The sequence below is a fragment of the Schistocerca serialis genome, chromosome 1, assembly GCF_023864345.2.
Source record: "Schistocerca serialis cubense isolate TAMUIC-IGC-003099 chromosome 1, iqSchSeri2.2, whole genome shotgun sequence".
Lineage (NCBI taxonomy): Eukaryota > Metazoa > Arthropoda > Insecta > Orthoptera > Acrididae > Schistocerca > Schistocerca serialis.
This window is the reverse complement of record NC_064638.1, coordinates 360,832,159-360,854,681: the sequence shown is the minus strand read 5'-3', so window position 1 is coordinate 360,854,681 and position 22,523 is coordinate 360,832,159. Positions and strand designations below refer to the sequence as shown.

General features: G+C 43.6%; 1 protein-coding gene across 2 annotated transcripts in view; it reads right to left on the bottom strand.

Annotated features, from left to right (window-relative positions):
• LOC126470320 (FGGY carbohydrate kinase domain-containing protein) overlaps nucleotides 1–22,523 on the bottom strand; it is a 139,872-nt gene that overhangs the window by 84,528 nt on the left and 32,821 nt on the right. For both annotated transcript variants that reach the window (XM_050098101.1, XM_050098110.1), the window contains exons 3-4: nucleotides 6,720–6,831; nucleotides 3,071–3,311 (exon numbers count right to left, since the gene is read on the bottom strand). In XM_050098101.1, the coding sequence (XP_049954058.1) occupies nucleotides 3,071–3,311; nucleotides 6,720–6,831 (353 nt within the window). The remainder of the gene's footprint in view (nucleotides 1–3,070; nucleotides 3,312–6,719; nucleotides 6,832–22,523) is intronic.

The following is a 22,523-nucleotide window of genomic DNA, read 5'->3' as shown; positions in this document are numbered from 1 at the left end:
TTCAGAAAGTGGTAATTGGATAGCTCTATTGATCAAGTTCCAGTATACTGCCATTTTGTGGGCTGTGGGGTGACAGGAGGAATTGCAGATTGTAGTATGTGTTGTCGTAGACTTGTGATAAATATCACACTGATGTCTGCTATTCTTTACTCTAAGGTAAGGTCTACTATAGGAACAGATCATTATTCAAACTCAACAAAATGCTCTTCAGAATTCTCAAAGACGCAAACACCTTCAATAATAAGAGAACACACAGCAGAGTTCACACATGTCAAAAACATAGAAGTTCCTGATGGAACCACACTTGCTTCATTTGACATACAAAACCTTTATTCCTCTATGCCAGTAGGTGCCATACCACAGATAATTTATGTCAACCTACAAAAGCACAAAAAAAATCCCTTCAACTCACATTACTGAACTAATGGACCTACTCAAATTCACACTTACACTCAACTATTTCAAATTTAACAATAAAATCTGCAAACACATGGCCTGGCAATGGGCTCAAACCTTTCCAGATTGTTAGATGAAATATTTACAAGTAATTAAGAAGACAAAATCCTGAATTCCAGTCACCACCTCCTCAAAAATATCATATACTACTATAGATACGCAGATGATACCACTATTTTAATTAATGGCACAAAAGATGAACAACCCTCATGAAAACATAAAATTATATTATGAGAACGAAAGTTGCTACTCACCATTTAGCAGAGATGGTGAGACGCAGATAGGCACAACAAAAAGACACTCACAATTATAGCTTTCAGCCATTAAGACCTTCATCAACAATACACACACACACACACACACACACACACACACACACACACACACACACACACACCACAAAAAACTGCAGTCTGAGGCAACTGAAACCACACTCAGTTGTCACAAGGATCAAAGTAGAGAATAACTATATATGTGGGTAGCAGGTCTGAGGGTGGAAAGTGTGAAGAAGGGGGATAGCACACATGACTGGATGAGATGGAATTAGTGGGTGTGAACTGGGATAGAATGGAGAAAGTGTGGGAGGTGGGGAAGGGGTTCGTAGGTTGAGATACAAGATCCTGTAGCACCAGAAAGGTGTGGGAGTTAACACACAAAAATATGAGAAATGACACTGGGAAAGTGATCAATCTGAAAGTATAGGAATAATTATATCAGCAGGAGTAATGTGGGACATAAGATGCTGCACCAACAATCAGTGTGGTCTTGTAGCCGTCTGTTGTGCACAGCCGAGATGGTTGATACAGTGTGACTCGTAAGTAGAGCGTGGAGTGCGGTTTGTAAGGCAACAAGAGAAACACAGGAAAGACAACAAAGAAGGATGGACATTGAGTATAGTGATCCAAATGAAAATAGTAACAAAGGAAAACAGCACTGGATCAGGAAAAAATCAAACAATGGAAAATCCATGATGGAATGTAACAATATTATGAGAAGGAAAGTTGCTACTCACCATATAGCGGAGAGGCTGACTCGCCGATAGGAATAACAAAAAGACTCTCACAATTAAAGCCTTTGGCCATTAAAGTCTTCATCAATAATAGACACACACACACACACACACACACACACACACACACACACAGTCGATTTCAACAGTTAAGACTGTCATCTTCTGATCTTCAAAAAAACTTGTTATATGTCCTGTTCATTACGACTAACACACTTGCCATGTTGACATTATAGTGGTTAGTATGTAGCACATTCCACTTAAGTTTGTTAACAATGAAAACAGGTTTGTCACAAATACAAACAACAGTTATAAAGCACCTTGTGTAACTAGTGGTGTCCACACACAACAGTCCACTGATACTTGTTACATTTGAAACTGCATAACAGTGCACATTTGTGCATGTGTTTAAATTTACATGACAAATTAAATATGTCATGGAGCAACACATTTAAAAGTACACAGTTCAACTTACAGTGTGAGTAAACAACTCCGAATAACAAAAACTGAAATGGTAGACTACCTCTTTGAGTGAAAAACTGGGAAGTGCAAGAGAAGGGGAGACCCTGATGCTCAAACACCAGCTTAATGCAGCCAAGTAATAGTGGAAAAAGTGAAAATCTGTCATAGAGCAGTTTTCAACCTCTTGAATGACAACAAAGATCACAGATCACTGGCTTCTGTGACTACTCACACACATTCAAAATGCACGTTGAATGGCAGGCAGAGTCAGTGAAAATATTGCAACTGTGGCAGGCTAACTGAGATGACTTCTTCAGCCATCTAATCATAAAGCTAAAGTCCTGTGCCCATCACTGTGATCCCAAGACAGAAAAAATGAAGAGCCACCCCTCACTGGGCAAGGTGGTGCTGTTTGTGTTTAAGTACAGCCATGGTGTGCTGATAACAGATTACTCTCATAAGGGGCATCCCACTGCAGGAGTATCCTGCTGAAACCTCCTGACAATGTTGATGATGGGCTATCAAGACAAAACATCACAGTAAGCTGTTCAAGGGGCTGATTTTGGTCGATGACAATACTCCAGCACATTCTGCTGCCTCCTCTTACCCTCTGCCCCTGCCTCCATTCCACAAATTCTCATGGCATAGCACCCGAGGACTTCCTCCTATTTCCTCTGATGAAAATATTGTGTAACCAGTACACAGCAGGCATTTACAGAATGACAATGATCTAATTTTGATGGTAGAATACTTGCTGAATGGCCAAAATGCAAACTCCTATGTTCATGGTCTCTGCCATCACATTCATGATTGGGCAAAATGCACCACATTTTAAGTTGAAGGACTAACACCACCACCAAGTTCCAGGGCTGCAGTTTGATTTATTTTTTTTTAGGTGATAATTAAAATTTTACAAGCACTCTTCAAATAACTGTATGCTGTTGATACAGTATAAAGAATTAGTTTCCTAGCCACTACTGCTCTTTGTTAGTGTACACCATAACTCATTTTTTGGAAAGTTCTTCCTCAAGATCCAAGGAACATGGACAAAGAAACCCAAATTCCAATTTTTAAAAGGTAAATTTTGTGTAATAATTTTACTTATTTTTATCTCTCTACAGTTTTTTGTTTTTGAATTATTACCGAGATTCTGAATCTGTTGCTTTCCAAGTTAGGAAGTCAGGTAAGTCAAAGAAATATCCTGCCTTATCCCAACACTGACTCTTTAAATTTTTCTTGAGCCAGAGAAGTTTCGGTGTCTCCATTTCCAACGATATTTTTCCACCAACATAATTTAAGACTGGGTTCTTCAGACTGTTTATTAAATCTGCTTCTTCAATTGCACGATGATCCATCCACAAAATAATATTCTGTTCATTATTGCCTGAAATAAAACAACAAAAATTCCTGTATGCACAATCAACAAAGATAAATATTATCCTAGTTTTATATTGCAATAATATACATGGTGATTCCATGATGATGTAACAAATTTTCAGGGATGATGGGGAAGGGTAAATGTATCGATTTGAGGTACGGGATCCTGATCCAGGAGCACTCATTTCGAAAGTTATAAGCAAAATCTGTTCCCATACCTCCAACAGTAGAATACGTGATACTCCCGTTGTTAAGATTGTTGGGTGAGCAACTTTCAGAGGTGGACCAAAACAAGGAAAAAAGTCTAGTGAGCATGTACTCTAAAATTCATACCTTAAGAGCTATGAGTGTATGTCCATCTTTGCTACTGTGAAATACAGCTCTTCTACTAAACAAGTGCTCAAAGGTCTCAAGGTATGAATTTTACAGCCCATGCTTACTGAATATTTTTCTCTTCTTCTCTGAAAGTTGCCCACCATACAATCTCAGCAACAACAGTACCGGTACACATATTCAGTTGTCAGAGATATCAGAACAATTTTCCGCTATAAGTTTCAACACCATAATTACTGGACCAGTGTCCTTCACTTCAAATTCATACATTTGCCCTTCTCATTCATCCCTGAAAGGTTGTAACATCATCACAGAATCACCCTGTATACCAAAGTATTATTTTATAATTATTTTATTCACAATAGATTTGAAAATCCAGTGATGTTTTATGGAATTTATATTAAAGAAACAACCAACCACTGTCTCCTACAGCTTTATCAAATAAAACATTTTGGATGAAGTCCAAAATAATTTTGTATCACTGTAATTAAAAGAAAATAATAGTGGTTGCAGATATTTATTCAATATCAATTCTGCAGATTTGCAACTGCCACAACATCATTTTCTTTTAATTGAATGAAGATAAATAAAAATTAAATTTTAGTTGTTGATAACAATATAACTAAAAATGATAGCACAACTTAAGTAATACAAAAAAAATTATTTATGAGAAAATGTGAAAATAAAGCAGACAATAACACTCAATGATTTTAAAAAAGTGAACTTCAAAATAAAGTTCCTCAGTTTTAGAAAAAGGTGCCCTAATTTAGAAGGTTCTAAAACCTTTATGGTTCGTTTATTTTTCTAGAAGCATTTATAAAGCATTCACAGTACCTTGTATATCTTTTCAGAGGAAGGTATAACAAGTGATGTTTTTACTGCTATATCAATAGTCTTACCTTACATTTCTTACTTTTAATTTTTTTCCTTTTATTCCCAAAAAATTAATGCAAAAAAATGTTCAAATGTGTGTGAAATCTTATGGGACTTAACTGCTAAGGTCATCAGTCCCTAAGCTTACACACTACTTAACCTAAATTATCCGAAGGACAAACACACACACCCATGCCCAAGGGAGGACTCGAACCTCCGCCGGGACCAGCCGAAATTAATGAAATTTCTGAAAGTTTAGTGTTATTGTACATTTCTTCATGAGTTTTCATCAAAGTGCATTCTTATTCCATAACCCACTGTCTAGCACACTGAAGACCATTTTCTTTGTTAAATTTCAATGTTCCTCTAACACTAAGGTCAGCTCAACAAAAAAACTGTTGAAGGAACCATACATCACATATCTTGGGAGACACAGGCAAACTGAATTTGTAGGTTACAATGTGCAGGCAGCAACCTGCCTGAAGGGCTTTGGGGATATTTTATTGAGAACTCTGGACTGGAAAATTTTATCTCTCTCCAGCCACGAGTTGTCTGGTGAAGTAACCATGGGAGAATGATCACATTGAATTCTGGTAGATGGGAAAAGGGTGGTGGATCCATAGAGGATCCTCTATCTATGACTATCTCCAACCGAAAAATGTACCTTCTTGCTGCACTTTCCTGATCCACTCTGTGACTTAGCCGAGATGGCCCTTTCAGTCCGTTGGTGGCATGTCCGTGTTTCCCTGATGCGCACTTTGTACCCTGAGTACTGACTTATAGTGTGCTTTTACCTACGGTAAATCATTGCCTGTTATTCATTAAAAAAAGAAATACCCTCCCTGGATACCCACACCTTATTCCTACCCTCAGTGCCTGTTCAACAGTTGAAAGTGGTTACACATGGATTAAAGGAGGAGGAGGAGGAGATTAGTGTTTAACATCCCATCAACAATGAGATCATTAGAGATGGAGGACAAGCTCAGATTAGGAAAAGATGGGGAAAGAAATCATACAGATCCTTTCAAAGGAACCATCCCAGCATTTGCCTGAAGCGATTTAGGGAAATCATGGGAAACCTAAATCAGGAAAGCCAGACATGGGTTTAAACCGTCGTCCTACCGAATGCGAGGCCAATGTGTTAACTACTGTGCCATTTTGCTCAGTCATGGATTGAAGTGAAGAATATGAAATAAAGAAGGTTTTCGCAGTCTGCAAAGATTTTTGAAAATTTTATACAATGTTAAGAGTAATTAATATTTAAAAAGTATTAATACTATGCACAAAATTGATAAAGAGCAATGGAAAGTTAGATTTTTAGATCCTTTAGATGACAGAGCCACGAGAGATTCCTCAAAATTTTAAAATTTCTCAGCTTTAGGTTACTTGTCACAATTTTTTACCAAATAAAATGATGGTATCATGATAAAAATAACTGTAAAATTTCTGAATACAGTAGTGAGTTTACTCACATTAGGAATGAGTATCTTACATAGTTTTTCAAAGGATTGTAATTATAATTATTAGAACTGCATCATAGCAATAAATGTGTAAAATAACTATTAAAAACATTAATAACAATAAGGCTATCAGACACCACAGAAGTAACAGAGTTTTGCAAGATGCAAAAGGGCTATGATTGTAAACTTTTGGCTGGATAGCCCCTCCTACAACACTGAAGAACATCTTCATAGAAATCTTTAAAAAAGAAGAGTTAAGTTTAACAACCTGCTTATGATGAGATCATCAGAGATGGAGCATAGGCTTGGATTAAGGAAGGATGGGGAAGGAACTCAGCCATGCCCTTTCAAATTAATTTCAGCTTTCACATTAAGTGATTTCTCTAATTCACAGGAAATCTTAATCTGGATGGTTGGACAGTTCTCCCAAATATGAGTCCTATGTCTAATCACTGCAACAACTCATTTGTTTTAAAAAGTAATGTATTATGTTACACATAACTAATATTATCACTGTAACACTGTTTTATAACTTAAAGTCATTGCACTATATTTCACTTAAATAAAATGCACATTCTCGACTCCTTTCCATATGCAGAACTCTATTCCACAGGATCTACAAAATATGACTGACTTAATGAAAAAAAGAAATTCCAAATTTTTGAGAGGTCATTCATGTTTTACATGAGAATGGACATTTAGCACAACAGTATTCACCAGTTAATTTTCTCAAATAAATAAATAAATACCTGTTGGGCTTACTGAAAGTGGATTTCCTGTTTTGTCAAGGACAACTAAAGAACATGTAGCATCAAATCCAATTCCTTTAACAGCTGCTGGTTCTATGTCTTGTGTGACAGCCTGAAAAATACAGGTGGTAAATTCTCACAGTTACATTCATGGTGGGAGCAAAAGACTCTTAATGCTAGAACACAAATATAGATTATGTTAAAAAGGAAAAGCTATAGCATTAAATAGAAACAATCCTTAAATGTCAAATAGTAGTTCGAAGAATACTATTGAAACTAATATAACAACAAGTTTCACTTATTCATACAGAAATTAATGGCACTTATTGAAATTATTGCACAAAATGAAATCTGTAGAACACAAATATTAGGTGTATGCTCATCATATGAGAAATGGGTTCCTGTGCAACTTCTTCTTCTTTTCCATAGCATTTACAGCATCTAGTACAGGGACTGCTTTTTCAGGATTAGGCAATTACTATTTTATTACTTAACTCTGAGGCAGGATACCCTTCCTGGTGCCACAGTCATCAAGTTAACCCAAGGGAAAGAAGTGGAGAGTGCCAACTGTTTGAGACTCTTGTAAATTTTGTTTTGTTTGTTTGTTTATTTTAACTGTTTTTGTGTCATATTCTCTGATGCAAAATTTGGGGATCAGCCTAGCATTTGCCTAAACGAGCATGGGAAATCTTCATCAGAATGTTTAAACTAGACAAGAGAGAAATTATGCATGTCTGCTTTTTGCTCTATGATTTTTATTTTCCAATGGATATTCTGAACAGCAGCTCCCTTTTCCTTCTTTTAAAGATATGTTGAGCAAAGTTGTCACATGCGTATCTCTTCTCTCCACCCTCTCCCTCTCCATGTGTGTGTGTGTGTGTGTGTGTGTGTGTGTGTGTGTGTGTGTGTAGGAAAGGGGGGGGGGGGGTGCACACATGTTGTAAATTTTAAAGTGTAATCATATTTGCTTCTGTTCAGCCAAACAACCTGCAATTTCTAACTAAATCTATCTTTAATTTATAATAACAATATAATAGAGGGAAACATTCCACGTGGGAAAAATATATCTAAAAACAAAGATGATGTGACTTACCAAACGAAAGTGCTGGCAGGTCGATAGACACACAAACATACACACAAAATTCAAGCTTTCGCAACAAATGGTTGCTTCATCAGGAAAGAGGGAAGGAGAAGGAAAGATGAAAGGATGTGGGTTTTAAGGGAGAGGGTAAGGAGTCATTCCAATCCCAGGAGCGGAAAGACTTACCTTAGGGGGAAAAAAGGACAGGTATACACACTCACACACACACACACATATCCATCCGCACATACACAGACACAAGCAGACATTTTAATAACAACATTTCTTTACAATAATAAAAATCTCACTGTCATTAAGGATATTTGTCCTTAATCATTTTTATTCCTGTTCTGTTATTTTTCCCGCACACTGTTCGGGAGTGGAATGGTAGAGAGATAGTATGATTGTGGTTCCATGAACCCTCTGCCAAGCACTTAAATGTGAATTGCAGAGTAATCATGTAGATGTAGACCATAAAACACAGAGCAGCTACAAAATCCATTGCATGCAATTAATCATCTATATCCCTTACAGAACACAGTTTTAAATTAGTGAACACATCTGGCATTTTATTCACTTAGATCTCTTCATAAATCAAAACTTTAAAGATGGGGAATGAGTCAAAAATACACAAATCAAGTGAAGCAAATGTTAAGAACTGACTTAATAATTGGATTGGATTTATGGTTTTAACAGGACCACAGTACAAGGTCATCAGTCCCTCTAGCCTATATGCATCAAGGTGGAAAGCAGCTCAGATAGGTAGGACAGAAGACAAATTCTGATGAACCCAATTGTAGCTGAGTATCCATAAAAACAAGAGACAGAAGCAAGTAAAAGGGAGAGAGATCGAAGAAGGTAATCTGGGTGAGTTGTTCTACCCAGAAAGCCCCTGAAGGCCCTTGGGACATGTTATGTGATGGGAGAGGCACCTCTCTGCATACGAATGGTGTTTCCTCTCCCTCCATTAGCACAAGAAAAGTAGCAATACAGACAAGTTGGTGAAATTTCAGGAAAGAGAACAATGATGACAAGACAGTAAACCAACAACAGATGTAAAAGAATATGAAGAATTAAAAAGGTGGGCAGGGTAGAAGCCAGGCCACACCAAAGAGCAAGGCAGCCATGGGCCCCTGTATCACAGCAGACAATAGGGGCCCCTCCAATCTCTCAAGCAACAGATGGAGCCAATGTGCCCTAACTCACAGAAAGGAGTACAAACCACCTTCATGGGTATCATGTAAAACCAGATCAGCTACTCTGGCATTGCCTATTAGCACCACAGGCAGCATGTCAGCAAGTTAAAGGTCTCACTGGAAGGTGGCCAAATTAAGGCAGTCCAGAGTCCAGTAGGATGAGGGCCACCATCAGACACACACCCACTGATTGTGGGGTGGATCCTCACATCATAGCATGTGGCTACAAGTCAGCCAAGCATGGTCAATGTGAAGGCAACAGAATGATGGACTCCCTGTGAGAAGCTTGAAAGGAAGACTGCCACATGGTCATTTTTCCCTTTACCACTTGCAGTTTGTGTGTTGAAACCATGGCACACCAACCCATGTTCCAAGTCTCCAACAATTGATGACATAGAGCTTAGAGTCAACTGAAGGTCCAGTTCCATTATCCTCACCTCCTACCATCCTGGTAGCCAACTTGGCCAACCATTCAGCATGTTTGTTACTTGAGATCCCACCATGGTGTGGGGCCCAGACAAAGTGACTGACCATCCAGGTTGCTGGAGGTCAGAAAAAGAGATCCTGGATAGTCACAACCAATGGGTTTCGAGGGTAGCACTCATTGATAACCTGAAGACTACTCAGCGAGTCACTGCCAATTAAGAACATCTTGCTGGTGCAGCAACAAATGTGACTGATGGCTCAAGCGATGGCCACCAGTTCTGCCTTAAATATGCTGCATCTGTTTGGCAGGGAGCATAGTTCACTGCACCTTGCATGTGTGTATGCAAATGAAGTGTCGGCAGAAGTGCCAACACCGTGTTGTTTGAGGAAGCCGAAATGCACGCTATAAGCTCACGCAGGATGGCGTGAGGTCTGAAACAGGATACGTAATGAACGCTATACAGAAAAGTACGTAGCTTCTGGAATACTTAACTTTAATCCATCATATGTATACATCGTTCTTGATGAGACATGCTTCATACGATAACTATCAATTGCTATGGCGCCTTGCTAGGTCGCAGCCATTGACTTAGCTGAAGGCTATTCTAACTATCTTCTCTGCAAATAAACGAGGCTTCGTCAGTGTTGCATCGCTAGCTAAGTCATCCGTACAACTGGGCGAGTGCTAGTAAGTCTCTATAGACCTGCCGTGTGGTGGCGCTCGGTCTGCAATCACTGATAGTGGTGACACGTGGGTCCGTCGTATACTAATGGACCGCGGCCGATTTAAAGGCTACCACCTAGCAAGTGTGGTGTCTGGCGGCGACAACACAGCAAAACTCTTTTGTACTGTGACCATGGAGCCATCAGCTTGTACCACTTCTGAACCCAGAAATACAACAAGGGCAGCCAGGAATAGGTGGCAAAAAACTATGGAGTCAACAGAGGGGTTTCATCCAAAGGGTAGGTCAAGACAGATCCAAGGACAGGGCACACACCATGGGATGTATGTGATGGTTACCAGAAAAGAGGTGACAGCAGAGGAAACCTGAGTACAGGCCAGAGATGCTGTACGTGAACTGCAATCATGACTCCAATCATGACCCCCACAGGGGAGTGTGCAGAGCCCAAATTTTTTCACTGTACTGCGCATTACGTCAGTGTCAAGAAACTCTGCTCAGTCTGTGAGTGTTCTTAATGTGTTGAAACAAGTAAGTTTTGTATTCCATCAAATTTATTCATTCTGCTTGACATTGATAGCACCAAACTGTGCTGTGTGTGAAAACTATAATCAGAAGAGTAAAGAGAGTTATATTGACAACAATAAGTTTCCCAAAGATCCTGAAACTTGTTCTTGGTGGGTTCAGCCCTTTAGAAGAAGTGATAGCATTAATGTTAGAAGTGCTGTTATCTATATCATACATTTTAAAGAAGATTATTATTTATGGGATCTCCAAGATGTGTTAATGAAACTTCAGCCAAAGATGTTAAAACTGACTGCATTTTCTACATTGCACCTTACTGAGGGCACTTCTGCTGCTTCATCTTCTATCCAACAAAGAAATGACAGAAGGAAAGATTGTGAAATATGTAAACATGCACTTATCACACTAGCTACACTGTCACACACAAAAAAGGATTAAAGTGCAGAAACAGAAAAAGGCAGTATTGAAGATGAAACAAAGAGACTTGATAACAGAATATCACTACTGATAGGGAAAAATCAGCATTTAATAGCTGAAAACAATACACAGAGAGTGAGAAACAAATTACTGGCTCATGCATTAAGCAGACAGAGGAAGCCTTTGTTATTGACAATGTGCTGTAATGACTCAAATACACCCAAATTTAGAAAAAATATTTACGGATACACGAAGTAAATGACTCATGAAATCCAAGAAGAGCACCCACTGGAGTCAGGAAGATATAAACAAAGCCTTGCTTCTACTCTCTCTGTGCAGAAAAACATGTACTTGCTTGAGAAACATAATGGATATATCATTACTGGGATTTTCGACTTTCAAAGAAGGATATCTAATTATTTTTGCTGTGTTACTGTTATTTTGACTGATGTGTTGTACTTGATGAGCAAGCAAGCAAGAAGCTTAAGTGAAGCACAGAGGCTGTGTGTGTGTGTGTGGTAAACTTTGATGAAATGAATGTGGACAGTCACAAATGCTACGACCATAAAACTGACACAATTTACAGAGCACACAGTAAGGTACAGGTTGTTATGGAATGTGGTTTATGTGGAACCTGTAAGCAACCTCTACATTATAATTTTGATACTGTGATGAATCAGGATTTACTGATCAGTATCATCAAAGGGGGACAGAAAGTGGGATTTGTCGTTGTTGGTATTGTATCTGATTCTGGGGGGAGGGAAGGGGAGGGGGGGGGGGGGGATGGCAGGGGAGAAAGGGGAACTGGCAAAGTGTGAAAGGAATTTCACATTGACTACACAAACAAGTGCTTCATAAATCTAAATGATGAAATGAAATGTATTTGGGTATTTGGTGATATACCACATATGGTGAAACTTTTGAGAAATCACTTTTTGTATGATAGTCTTTCATTAGGCAACAGAAAAGCAATAACAGAATGTGCAGTTGAGCAGCTATCATTGGAAGATAAAGGGGAACTAAAACCGTACCCTAAACTTACTGCTCTTCATCTGACAGTTTCTGGAAGAGAGTGACAGCACGTTTACCTTGCTTGTCAACTCTTTTACAACACTGTATCAGAGGCAATTTCTTTTGAAATGCCTGAAGAAAAGGACATGGCAGAATTCTTCATGTTGGTAAAGGATACTTTTAATATTATGGATTCGAGGGTACCTATCATCAAACGACCAATTTTAAGTGCTTTTGGATTCTGTATGGAGAGACTAGAGGAAGTTCTTCAAAGATTCTACGCCATCTGTGAAAAAATAAGATCAGGAAATCATAAAACTTTACTTCCTTTTCAAAAGGGATTATACATCTTGATACAGTAACTGCTGGGTTGTTTTTCTGATTTAAAACATGGCTACAATGTGAAGTATATATTGACCTCAAGGTTCAACCAAGACTGCCTTGAAAACTTATTTTCCCAGACAAGAGAAACTGGCAATGGGTAGGACCATCCCTTGCCAGTGGAATTCAAAAGCTATTTGCATATCTTAGTTATGAACAAATGTATTGCAGACATCCAGTCACGCAGTTCTTCACCAGCTGCAGTGGAAGCTGATACAAACTATCTGACTTTCAAGTTGTTCACAGGACTTGTGCTGGACACTGTGGAAGTGTTATCAACAACAGAGGGTGAGCAACAAATGAGGAACATTACAATAGATGATTTTATTGTTTCACATTTGACAGATTTTTTTTTTTTTTTTGGTGGGGTTTAAGGGCACTCAACTACTGAGGTCATTAGCGCCCAGTCACCGTTGTTAGAGCACATGGAATCTAGTAAAACTCAAGGGGAGGGGGGGACACCAGAAAGACCTGACAAAGATGCAGATAAAAGAAGTAAAAAGGTTAGATGTCTTTGGACAAGCCAGTTAAAGTTATAAAACGCAGAACATGAGCAGCTGCTCGAGCGTCATCAGCTAAAATATCCAGTAAAGTAGGTGGCAGGGACAGGACAACACGAGATTGACTAAAGCGGGGACACGACAATAAAACATGGAGCACTGTTAATGCCTGACCACAAGGGCACTGCGGGGCTGGGTCACCGGAGAGCAGGTAGCGGTGGCTAAACCGGCAATGCCCAATCCGCAACCTGGTCAGAAGGACCTCCTCTCGCCGAGATGGTCGGGAGGAGGTTGTCCAAGCAGTTGGGAGCGGTTTTACTGCCAGGAGCTTGTTTCCTTGGAGGGATGACCAAGCATCCCACCACAACGACACAAGCCTCTTACAAACATCCCCACGAATGTCAGATGACGGGACACAATGGGAGGCTGGCCAAGGCAGGAGGACTGCAGCCTTGGCTGCAGCATCCGCAGCCTCATTCCCAGGCACTCCTACATGTCCGGGAACCCACAGAAAGCTGACAGAAGAACCATTATCAGCGAAAGAATGGAGGGACTGCCGTATCCGTTGAATCAAGGGATGGACCGGATAGGGAGCTCCTAGGCTCTGAAGAGCACTGAGTGAGTCAGAGCAGAGTACATACGATGAATGGCGGTGGCGGCGGGCATACTGAACAGCCTGATGGAGAGCAAAAAGCTCGGCCGTAAAGCTGGAACATTGGTCGAGGAGCCGGTATTTAAAGGTGGCGGCCCCGACGACAAAGGCACAGCCGACACCATCGTCAGTTTTGGAGCCATCGGTGTAAATAAAGGTGTGACCGGCAAGTCGAGCACGAAGTTCGACAAACCGTGAGCAATACACTGCAGCCGGAGTACCCTCCTTCGGGAGTGAGCTGAGGTCGAGATAAATATGAACCAGAGCCTGGAGCCAAGGTGGTGTCGGGCTCTCACCCTCTCTGAAGGTGGTAGGGAGGGCAAAATTCAATTGTCGAAGCAAGCGACGGAAGCGGACTCCGGGGGGCAGCAGGGCAGACACATACAACCCGTACTGACAGTCGAGAGAATCGGCGAAGAAGGACAGGTAAGAGGGGTGGTCGGGCATAGACAACAGCCGGCAGGCATACCGACACAGCAGTACGTCGTGCCGGTAGGTCAATGGTAATTCAGCAGCTTCAGCATAAAGACTCTCAACAGGACTAGTGTAGAAGGCTCCGGTCGCAAGACGTAACCCCCGATGGTGGATGGAGTTGAGACGGCGTAAGAGGGATGGCCGAGCAGACGAGTAGACGAAGCTCCCGTAATCCAGCTTCGATCGGACTATGGACCGATACAAGCGGAGCAGGACAGTGCGATCCACTCCCCAAGATGAACCACTAAGAACTCTGAGGACATTAAGGGAACATGTACAATGGGCCGCCAAATAAGAGACTTGCGGAGACCAACACAGTTTCCTGTCCAACGTGAGCCCTAGAAACTTAGTTGTTTCCACGAATGGGAGAACAACGGGACCGAGATGTAAGGATGGCGGAAGGAACGCTTTATATCGCCAGAAGTTGATACAAACCATCTTCTCTTCAGAGAACCGGAAGCCATTTGCCACGCTCCATGAGTATAGGCTGTCTAGACAATGCTGAAGGCAGCGCTCCAGGAGGCATGTTCTCTGGGCACTGCAGTAGATTGCAAAGTCATCGACAAAGAGAGAGCCTGAGACATTAGGTGGAATGCAATCCATAATTGGATTGATCGCGATGGCCAAAAGGGCTACGCTCAGGACGGAGCCCTGAGGCAATCCGTTCTCCTGGAGGAAGACGTCGGACAATACGGAACCCACACGTACGCTAAACTTTCGATCCGTTAAAAAGGAATCAATAAAAAGGGACAGGCGACCGCGTAGGCCCCACCTGTGCATAGTGCGGAGGATACCTCCTCTCCAACTGGTATCATAAGCCTTCTCCAAATCGAAGAACACGGCTACCGTTTGGCGCCTTCGCAAAAAGTTGTTCATGATGAATGTCGACAAGGTCACAAGGTGGTCAACAGCGGAGTGGCGGCGACGAAAGCCGCATTGGACATTGGTAAGCAGCCGTCGAGATTCAAGAATCCAAACTAACCGAGCATGAACCATGCGCTCCATCACCTTACAGACACAGCTTGTAAGAGAAATGGGGTGGTAACTAGAAGGAAGGTGTCTATCCTTCACGGGTTTGGGTATAGGAACAACGACGGTGTCACGCCAACGCATGGGGACCTGACCTTCGGTCCAGACACGATTGTAGGTACGAAGGAGGAAGCTTTTGCCCGCCGGAGAAAGGTGTGCCACCATCTGAATGTGAATGGCATCTGGCCCCGGAGCAGAGTACCGGGACAGTGCAAGCGCACGTTCGAGTTCCCGCATAGTAAAGGGGGCATTATAAGTTTCCAGATTCAGCGAGTGGAAGGAAGGTCGCCGAGCCTCTTCTGCCTCTTTCCTGGGAAGGAAGGCAGGGTGGTAATGGGCGGAGCTTGAAACCTCCGCGAAAAACCGGCCGAAGGCATTGGAGACAGCCACAGGATCAACGAGGACCTCATTATCTGAGGTCAGGCCAGGTACCGAGGAGTGGGCCTTAATGCCCGACAGCCGGCGCAGGCCACCCCATACGACAGAAGAGGGAGTAAAACTGTTAAAGGAGCTGGTGAAAGAGGCCCAACAAGCTTTTTTGCTGTCTTTGATGACTCTACGGCATTGCGCCCGGAGTCGTTTGTATCCAATACAATTCGCCAACGTAGGATGGCGGTAAAAGGTGCGTAAAGCACGTCGTCGAGCACGGATAACATCTCTACAAGCCTCAATCCACCAGGGGACGGAAACGCGATGTGAAGAAGAAGTAGTACGAGGAATGGAACGTTCGGCAGCATTGATGATAACAGCCGTGAGGTATTCGACCTGACTGTCACAACTGAGAAAATCGTGGTCTGGAAAGGTCGCCAGTGAGGAGTAAAGTCCCCAGTCAGCTTTTGGTATGTTCCAGCTCGAAGGACGTGGGGATGGGGTGTGGTGCAGGAGACGAGCGACACAGGGGAAGTGGTCGCTTGAATAGGTGTCAGAAAGGACATACCACTTGAACCGATGGGCAAGAGTGGTAGAACAGATCGAGAGGTCCAAGTGGGAGTAGGTATGAGTAGAGTCCGAGAGGAAAGTCGGGGCGCCAGTATTGAGACAGACAAGATTGAGATGGTTGAAGACATCCGCCAAGAGTGAGCCTCTTTGACAGGATGCAGGAGAGCCCCAAAGGGGATGATGGGCATTGAAGTCGCCAAACAATAAAAACGGCGGGGGAAGCTGAACAATCAGGTGCATCATGTCAGCCCGACTAACAGTGGATGACGATGGAGTGTAGATGGTACAAACTGAAAAAGTAAAAGCAGAAAGAGTAATACGAACAGCTATTGCTTGGAGTGGGGTGGTCAATGGGATGGGATGGTAATAGACATCGTCCCGAACGAGCAACATGACCCCACCATGAGCTGGGATACCGTCCACAGGGGTGAGGTCATACCGCTCCGAGGTATAGTGGGTAAAGGCAATACGGTCAGTCGGGCGCAACTTGGTTTCCTGGAGACCAAGGACGAGTGGACAGTGCAGGCGGAGGAGCAGTTGTAATTCCTCCCGATTAGATCGAATACCTCTTATGTTCCAATGTAACAAGGCCATCGCTAGTCAAAAAAGAGGGGGAACGAGACGGGGGAAGAGCTGGTCACCTCGACAGCTGCGGAGGGCCAGGTTTCAAGGGAACAACGCTACAACTGGCGGGAGGCGGATCCTGTTCCATCGAGTCGTTGCCAGCTGCGGCCGCTGTCCCTGGTGGTGTAGGAGGGGCAGCATCATTTGCCGACGAGAGGCCAGCTGAACGCCTGGCAGCAGAGCGTCCCGGCGAAACTGAGGACGGCCGGGAGCAGCAACTCATGGATGGAGCGTCAGACGAAACGCGCCGGGGTGGAGAGGGGGATAGAGACTTTTTCTTGGAGGCCTTCTTGGAAGTCCGAGGAGGCACAGGGATGGTGGGCTGGACCCGAAGAAGGTCCTCACGCGCGGGGTCCATTTTGGAACGCCGGACCTCAGAAGCTGAGGTCCGGAACGTTTCCCCAATGGACGCCTGAGAAGAGGATCGCTTCTCAGGCAGCGGGGGGGGGGGGGAGGAGGAGGAGGAGGAAGTGTGGCCCCTGGGTCAGAGGGGGCGGGGGCCACGGGGGAGGGGGATTTGGAAGGGAAGGATTTGGGAGGCGGTGGCAGAGACCCCGGATGGGGGGAGGAGGCGGTGGGGGGACAGGATAGGGGTGAAGATACCGCAGAAGGAGTGGACACAACTGAGGCAAACGAAGTGGTCAACGGCACGGGATGGAGGCGGTCATACTTCTTCCTGGCCTCAGAATAAGAGAGACGATCCAAAGTTTTGAGTTCTTGTATCTTCTTCTCCTTCTGATATGCGGGGCAGTCTGAGGATCTAGGCGAGTGGATGCCAGGACAATTAACGCACGGAGGTGGTGGGGTGTATGTATGTTGCTCACGAAGTGGACGTCCACAGTCGCCACAAAGGGGCTCAGCCTCACACCGTGACGACATGTGCCCAAAGCGCAAACACCGAAAACAGCGCATAGGAAGCGGGACGTAAGGTCGCACGTCGCACCGGTAGCACATCACCTTTACCTTCCTTGGGAGAACGTCCCCCTCGAAGGCGAGGATAAAGGCCCCAGTGTCGATGCGACGGTCTTTGGGGCCGCGGTGGACTCGCCGGACGAAATGCACGCCTCGGCGCTCCAGGTTGGCCCTGAGCTCCTCATCAGATTGTAGCAGGAGGTCACGATGAAAAATAACCCCCTGCGTCCTATTTAGTGCCAGATGTGGGACAATGGATACTGGGATATCCCCTAGGCGGTCGCATGCCTGGAGCGCTGCCGACTGTGTGGTGGAGGTGGTCTTGATAAGAACGGACCCCGAACGCATCTTGCTGAGAACCTCGATTTCCCCGAAGATGTCCTCAATGTGCTGAACAAAGAACATGGGCTTGGAGGTGGCGAACGTCCCCCCATCGGTTCGAGAACAGACCAAATAGCGGGGGAAGTACTTCGCCCCAAGCCGGCGGGCCTGTCCCTCCTCCCAGGGAGTGGCCAAGGGGGAAAGGGCAGGAGAACCAGAACTAGAGATAGTACCTTTCCTTTTGAAAGACTCGGCCGCAGAGCAACCTGATACGTGTTGACTATTCATCTGCGAAACGTCCGCCCCGATACCACCCACTCCGATCAGGGGCTCTCCCCACGGGCGCCACCCAACCTCAGCAAGGGCCACCTGGCAGGATGACCGTTGCCGGGAGTCCTGATGCCCCAAGGAGACGGGCATCTACTCCTTGGCCGACGTGGGGAGGGTGCAGCTCAGGTATCAGCAGTACGATCCCTGTGTTGTCAGGGGGCTACAACCTAGAGGGTACATGACGACCCCACCACAACGGGCTGGCTACCGTGCTGGATTTCTGGTGCCATGGAAAGTCCATCATGATCATAGATGCAGATGGGGACGCACTATGGGCGTAACTTGTACAACCCATCAGGCGTTGAGGCCCAATTTGAGGAATAGTGGGTACGGTTACAACGCCGGTACAATGCTGAGTGCCAAGGTTTTAGTGCACTGAGGACCAGTGGTACACCACGTAAGGCGTCCTTCCCCAAAAGGCCCGTACTTCTGTAGAATTTTGAAAAATGGAGGTCAAACCCCAAGGGAAACCATCACATGGAAGGCCGAAATGGTTGAAACTCCTTTTAGTCACCTCTTACGACAGGCAGGAATACCTCGGGCCTATTCTTACCCCCAAACCCACAGGGGGCACATTTGACAGAGGTTTCAGAGTGGTCCCTAGAAGGTCTCCATTACATCATTGGTATATTGCTTCCAAATGCGCGTCTTTAGACAAATCATTTGGTCATCCTGGTGTCAAAAGATCCGAAAAGTTGAGGGTGGATCGAGAAACTGTCTCGTGGTGGTTTAATCGACCCTTCAGATGAGTGGTATGAGCTTGTTAAGCAGTTTAGAGGTGATATTTTTAAATTTTTAGGGCAGAAGTCCATTTAAAGATGCCAATGTGATTAGAAACCCAGGGAGACTTTTAATTGGGAAGTTTCGAACTATTTCTCAAGAGCTCATCACAATGCATGCTAAAACCAGAACCTTCATCCAGATAAGGTGCATCAACACATCAGCAAAGGCACAGAGGGCTAAACAGCAGTGGCAGAAATCAGAATACAGATAGAGAGCTTCTATGCCAGATTGGATTAAGGTATTCAAACTCTTCTTAAAATTGATGAAAGTGAGCCAATTAACCCTCTAGCTTCTGTATCATCATGTGTAGTAAAGTGTCAAGTAATTGAACTGACAGCACTTCCTTACTATTTAATATCTGCACAAAAAGTGTGCTACACACTACTGCCGACTATGACACACAATATATGTTTAGTAAATTGAAAGTTTTTGTGATTACTGTGTTTCCAGTACAACTGAAAATTGTACAGTATATAAAAACAGACTGAAGGATGCCAGGTTGGAAGTTATCTAATAGAAAATATTGAATAATAGAATATACAGACAGGGGGAGCCACAAATCTATAGTTTTACTTTTGTCATTACCAGAAAGACAATATAAGAGTTTCATAGCCATACTAAGTAGTAACATTAAGCTTCTATTGAACCCATAACTCATTGTAATGCCCTTCGATCTTTGTAAATAAATGTTAGTTTAAAGGGAATAGTGCCATAAATGAACATGAGAATACATCATGCGGAAGCACCCAGTCACTGGTGAATGCGTTGGTCTAACCTTCTATGTAGTAACCTCAGTGACTCCAGTCCTAGGCCACTGAGTGGGGGGTGAATCTCTCTGCCATGAGAAAGGACATAGTAGTTCAGATACTCTGGAGAGTAATTAATGTATATCGCTTAGCTGAACAGCAGTTGTTGGGAGCTGATCTGTAGTAGGCCATTCACAAGGCAGGTCCAAAAGGCACCTGTCGCAAGTCCAGTCTCTCAGTGGTACATAGGGTCCAGCATTGGCAATGCTGAAAGTGATGCTGAACCATATGCTAGACTCCCATAATCAAGATGGGACAGGATGAGAGCTGCATAAAGCTACAAAAGTGAAGAGCAATTTGCACCCACGGTGGTGTTACTGTGGCAGCAAAGCATATTAAGGTGCAACCAGCCCATTTTCTTATGTTGGCAAAGCTGGGGAAGCTATGTCAACCAGACATTGAAAATCAGTCCAAAAAGCAGGAAGATTCCTCCACATTAAGCAAAAATGGTTGTTGAGGAAGAGTTCTGGTTTGACAACAAAAGTGCGTGACCTACCTTGGTGGCCAAAAACAGGAAGCCATGTATAAGAGCCCAGCCTAAGGCTGTGTCTTTCATATGGCACCCTGCAATTGGTGTTTAGCAACACACACAGTGGAGAAGCAACAGTAAATGCAGAAAGTGTCAGCATGAGGAAGGTGACACTGTACACTCCACTGCTGTAGCTAGGTCACTGATACAAACTAGAAAATGGAGCACTATCAACACAGAGCCTGGTGGGACCCCATTCTCTTTTATGCATGGTACTGTGGGAAGCACAAACTTGAACCCAGAAAATATGATGTGACAAGAAGTTCTAAGCAAACATTGAGTGATAATGGCATGTGCTGTCATAAACCTTTTGCAAGGTGAAGAAGACAGCAATAAGGTATTGACACAGGGCAAAAGTGGACCAGATAGCAGACTCCAGGTAGACTAAGCTGTCAGCAGTGGAGTGGTCTTGGTAAAAACTGTCCTGGGACAGACTCAGAGACTCAAGGTACTAACACAGATGACACCTCACCACATGTTCGAGAAACTTGCAAAGAGCATTAGTCGGTCTAATTGGGTGATATCTGTTCATCACAATGGGGTGTTTACCCAGTTTCAGTACCAGGATGATCATACCTTACTGCCATCAAAATGGAAACTCACCCCCACTTCAGATATGGCTGAAAATAGCAAGAACATCATGCTGCACTCCACTGACACATTTCTGAGGATTTGGCTGTGGGTGCAGTCTGGCCCTGAACCATGTCAAGACAAAGAGCTAGAGAAATGAAGCATTCTCACTTGGGGCATTAAATGGCTTCAGGTGATGTGTAGTGAAAGGTAAATGAATTTGACCCACCCATTGTTTAAGGGCTGATAATTCTCTTGAGCATAATGGAGATCAAAATGTTCAGCAACAGTATCTGGGTCAGTGTAGACAACACCATTCAGGGAGACACTGGAGGACTGGCATCCATAGAGGCACTGCACATTTGCCCAAACCTTTGTAGGAAGGGTACGTGGTCCAAAGCTATTAAGATACCATTCCCATGGTTCTTCTTTCTGTCATTTTATGAAATGGAGGACCTGGGCATGTAACCATTTAAAGGTGATGAGGTACTCCATCACTAGACATTGCTTATAACACTGGAGATCACACTTGCAATCTCTAATGGCCATGGTGATTTTTGAAGTGCACCAAGATACTGTCTTCAAAAGGGGGAATCACGAGGAACAGAGGAATGCTAAGTCTGCTACCAATAGAATGGCTTTGACTGTGCTCTGGACATATGCATCGGTATCTCCACATGGTGGGGTGTTAAGGGGGTGACAGAGGAAAGGGCCTCCCAGTAAGCATTGTTAAGTGTCTCTATGGGTCAATCCCCAGGTGAGTGATGCTATCGCACAGGTCATCATGGAATCTCCAGTGTATGGAGGAGTGAAGACCAGGATTGCAAATGGAAAGATCAATGGCCTAATGACATCCATATGCCATACTGAAGTGTGCGGGGGTGCTTGCATTCATTCAAGAGATGGAGATTGAAATCTGAGAGCAAAGATTCAATAGCTGCACTGTGGCCAGTGGCTATAGTTCCACCCCTAAAGGGTACTGGGTACTGAAGTCATCCAAAATGAGGAAGGGCTGAGGGAGCCGATAAATCAGTACAGAAAACACGTTCTGAGACATTTCGCCATTGGGAGAGATGCACAAATTACAAATGGTAAAATCCAAAGATGTCCTCACACAAACAGCCACAGCCTCCAAAGTCATATCAAGTAGCACATGTTCACTGTAGACAGAGTTCAGAATTTATATGCAAACTCCACCCAACACTCTGTCATAGCTTGATTAAAAGATAGGGGTTTGCAATTCTTGGAACCAGGTTTTCTGGATGACAATACAGAAAACAGGGGAAATTCATGAGACATCGTAGCATACACAGGTGGTGAAGAAAACCACTTGTTCCATTGGAGAATCATTCTATTGGTATCTTGTTGGGGTGTGAAGGAACCAAAGAGGCAGGTGATGCCCCAGAGTATCCTCCTGCCACCAGTTGCAAGGATAAAGCATCAATGTACATCAGTTCTGAAGCAGGTGTCAGAGGGGCCACCAGGAACTCTGCCACAGGTACAGAATCAGAACATGTGGGTTCCAGTGACATGGGGACCACCAGAATTTCCTTCATCTGGGAGGTCTTCGTTTTATCCCTCTTCTCCTTGGATGATTTCAAAGTTTGTGACAGCTTGT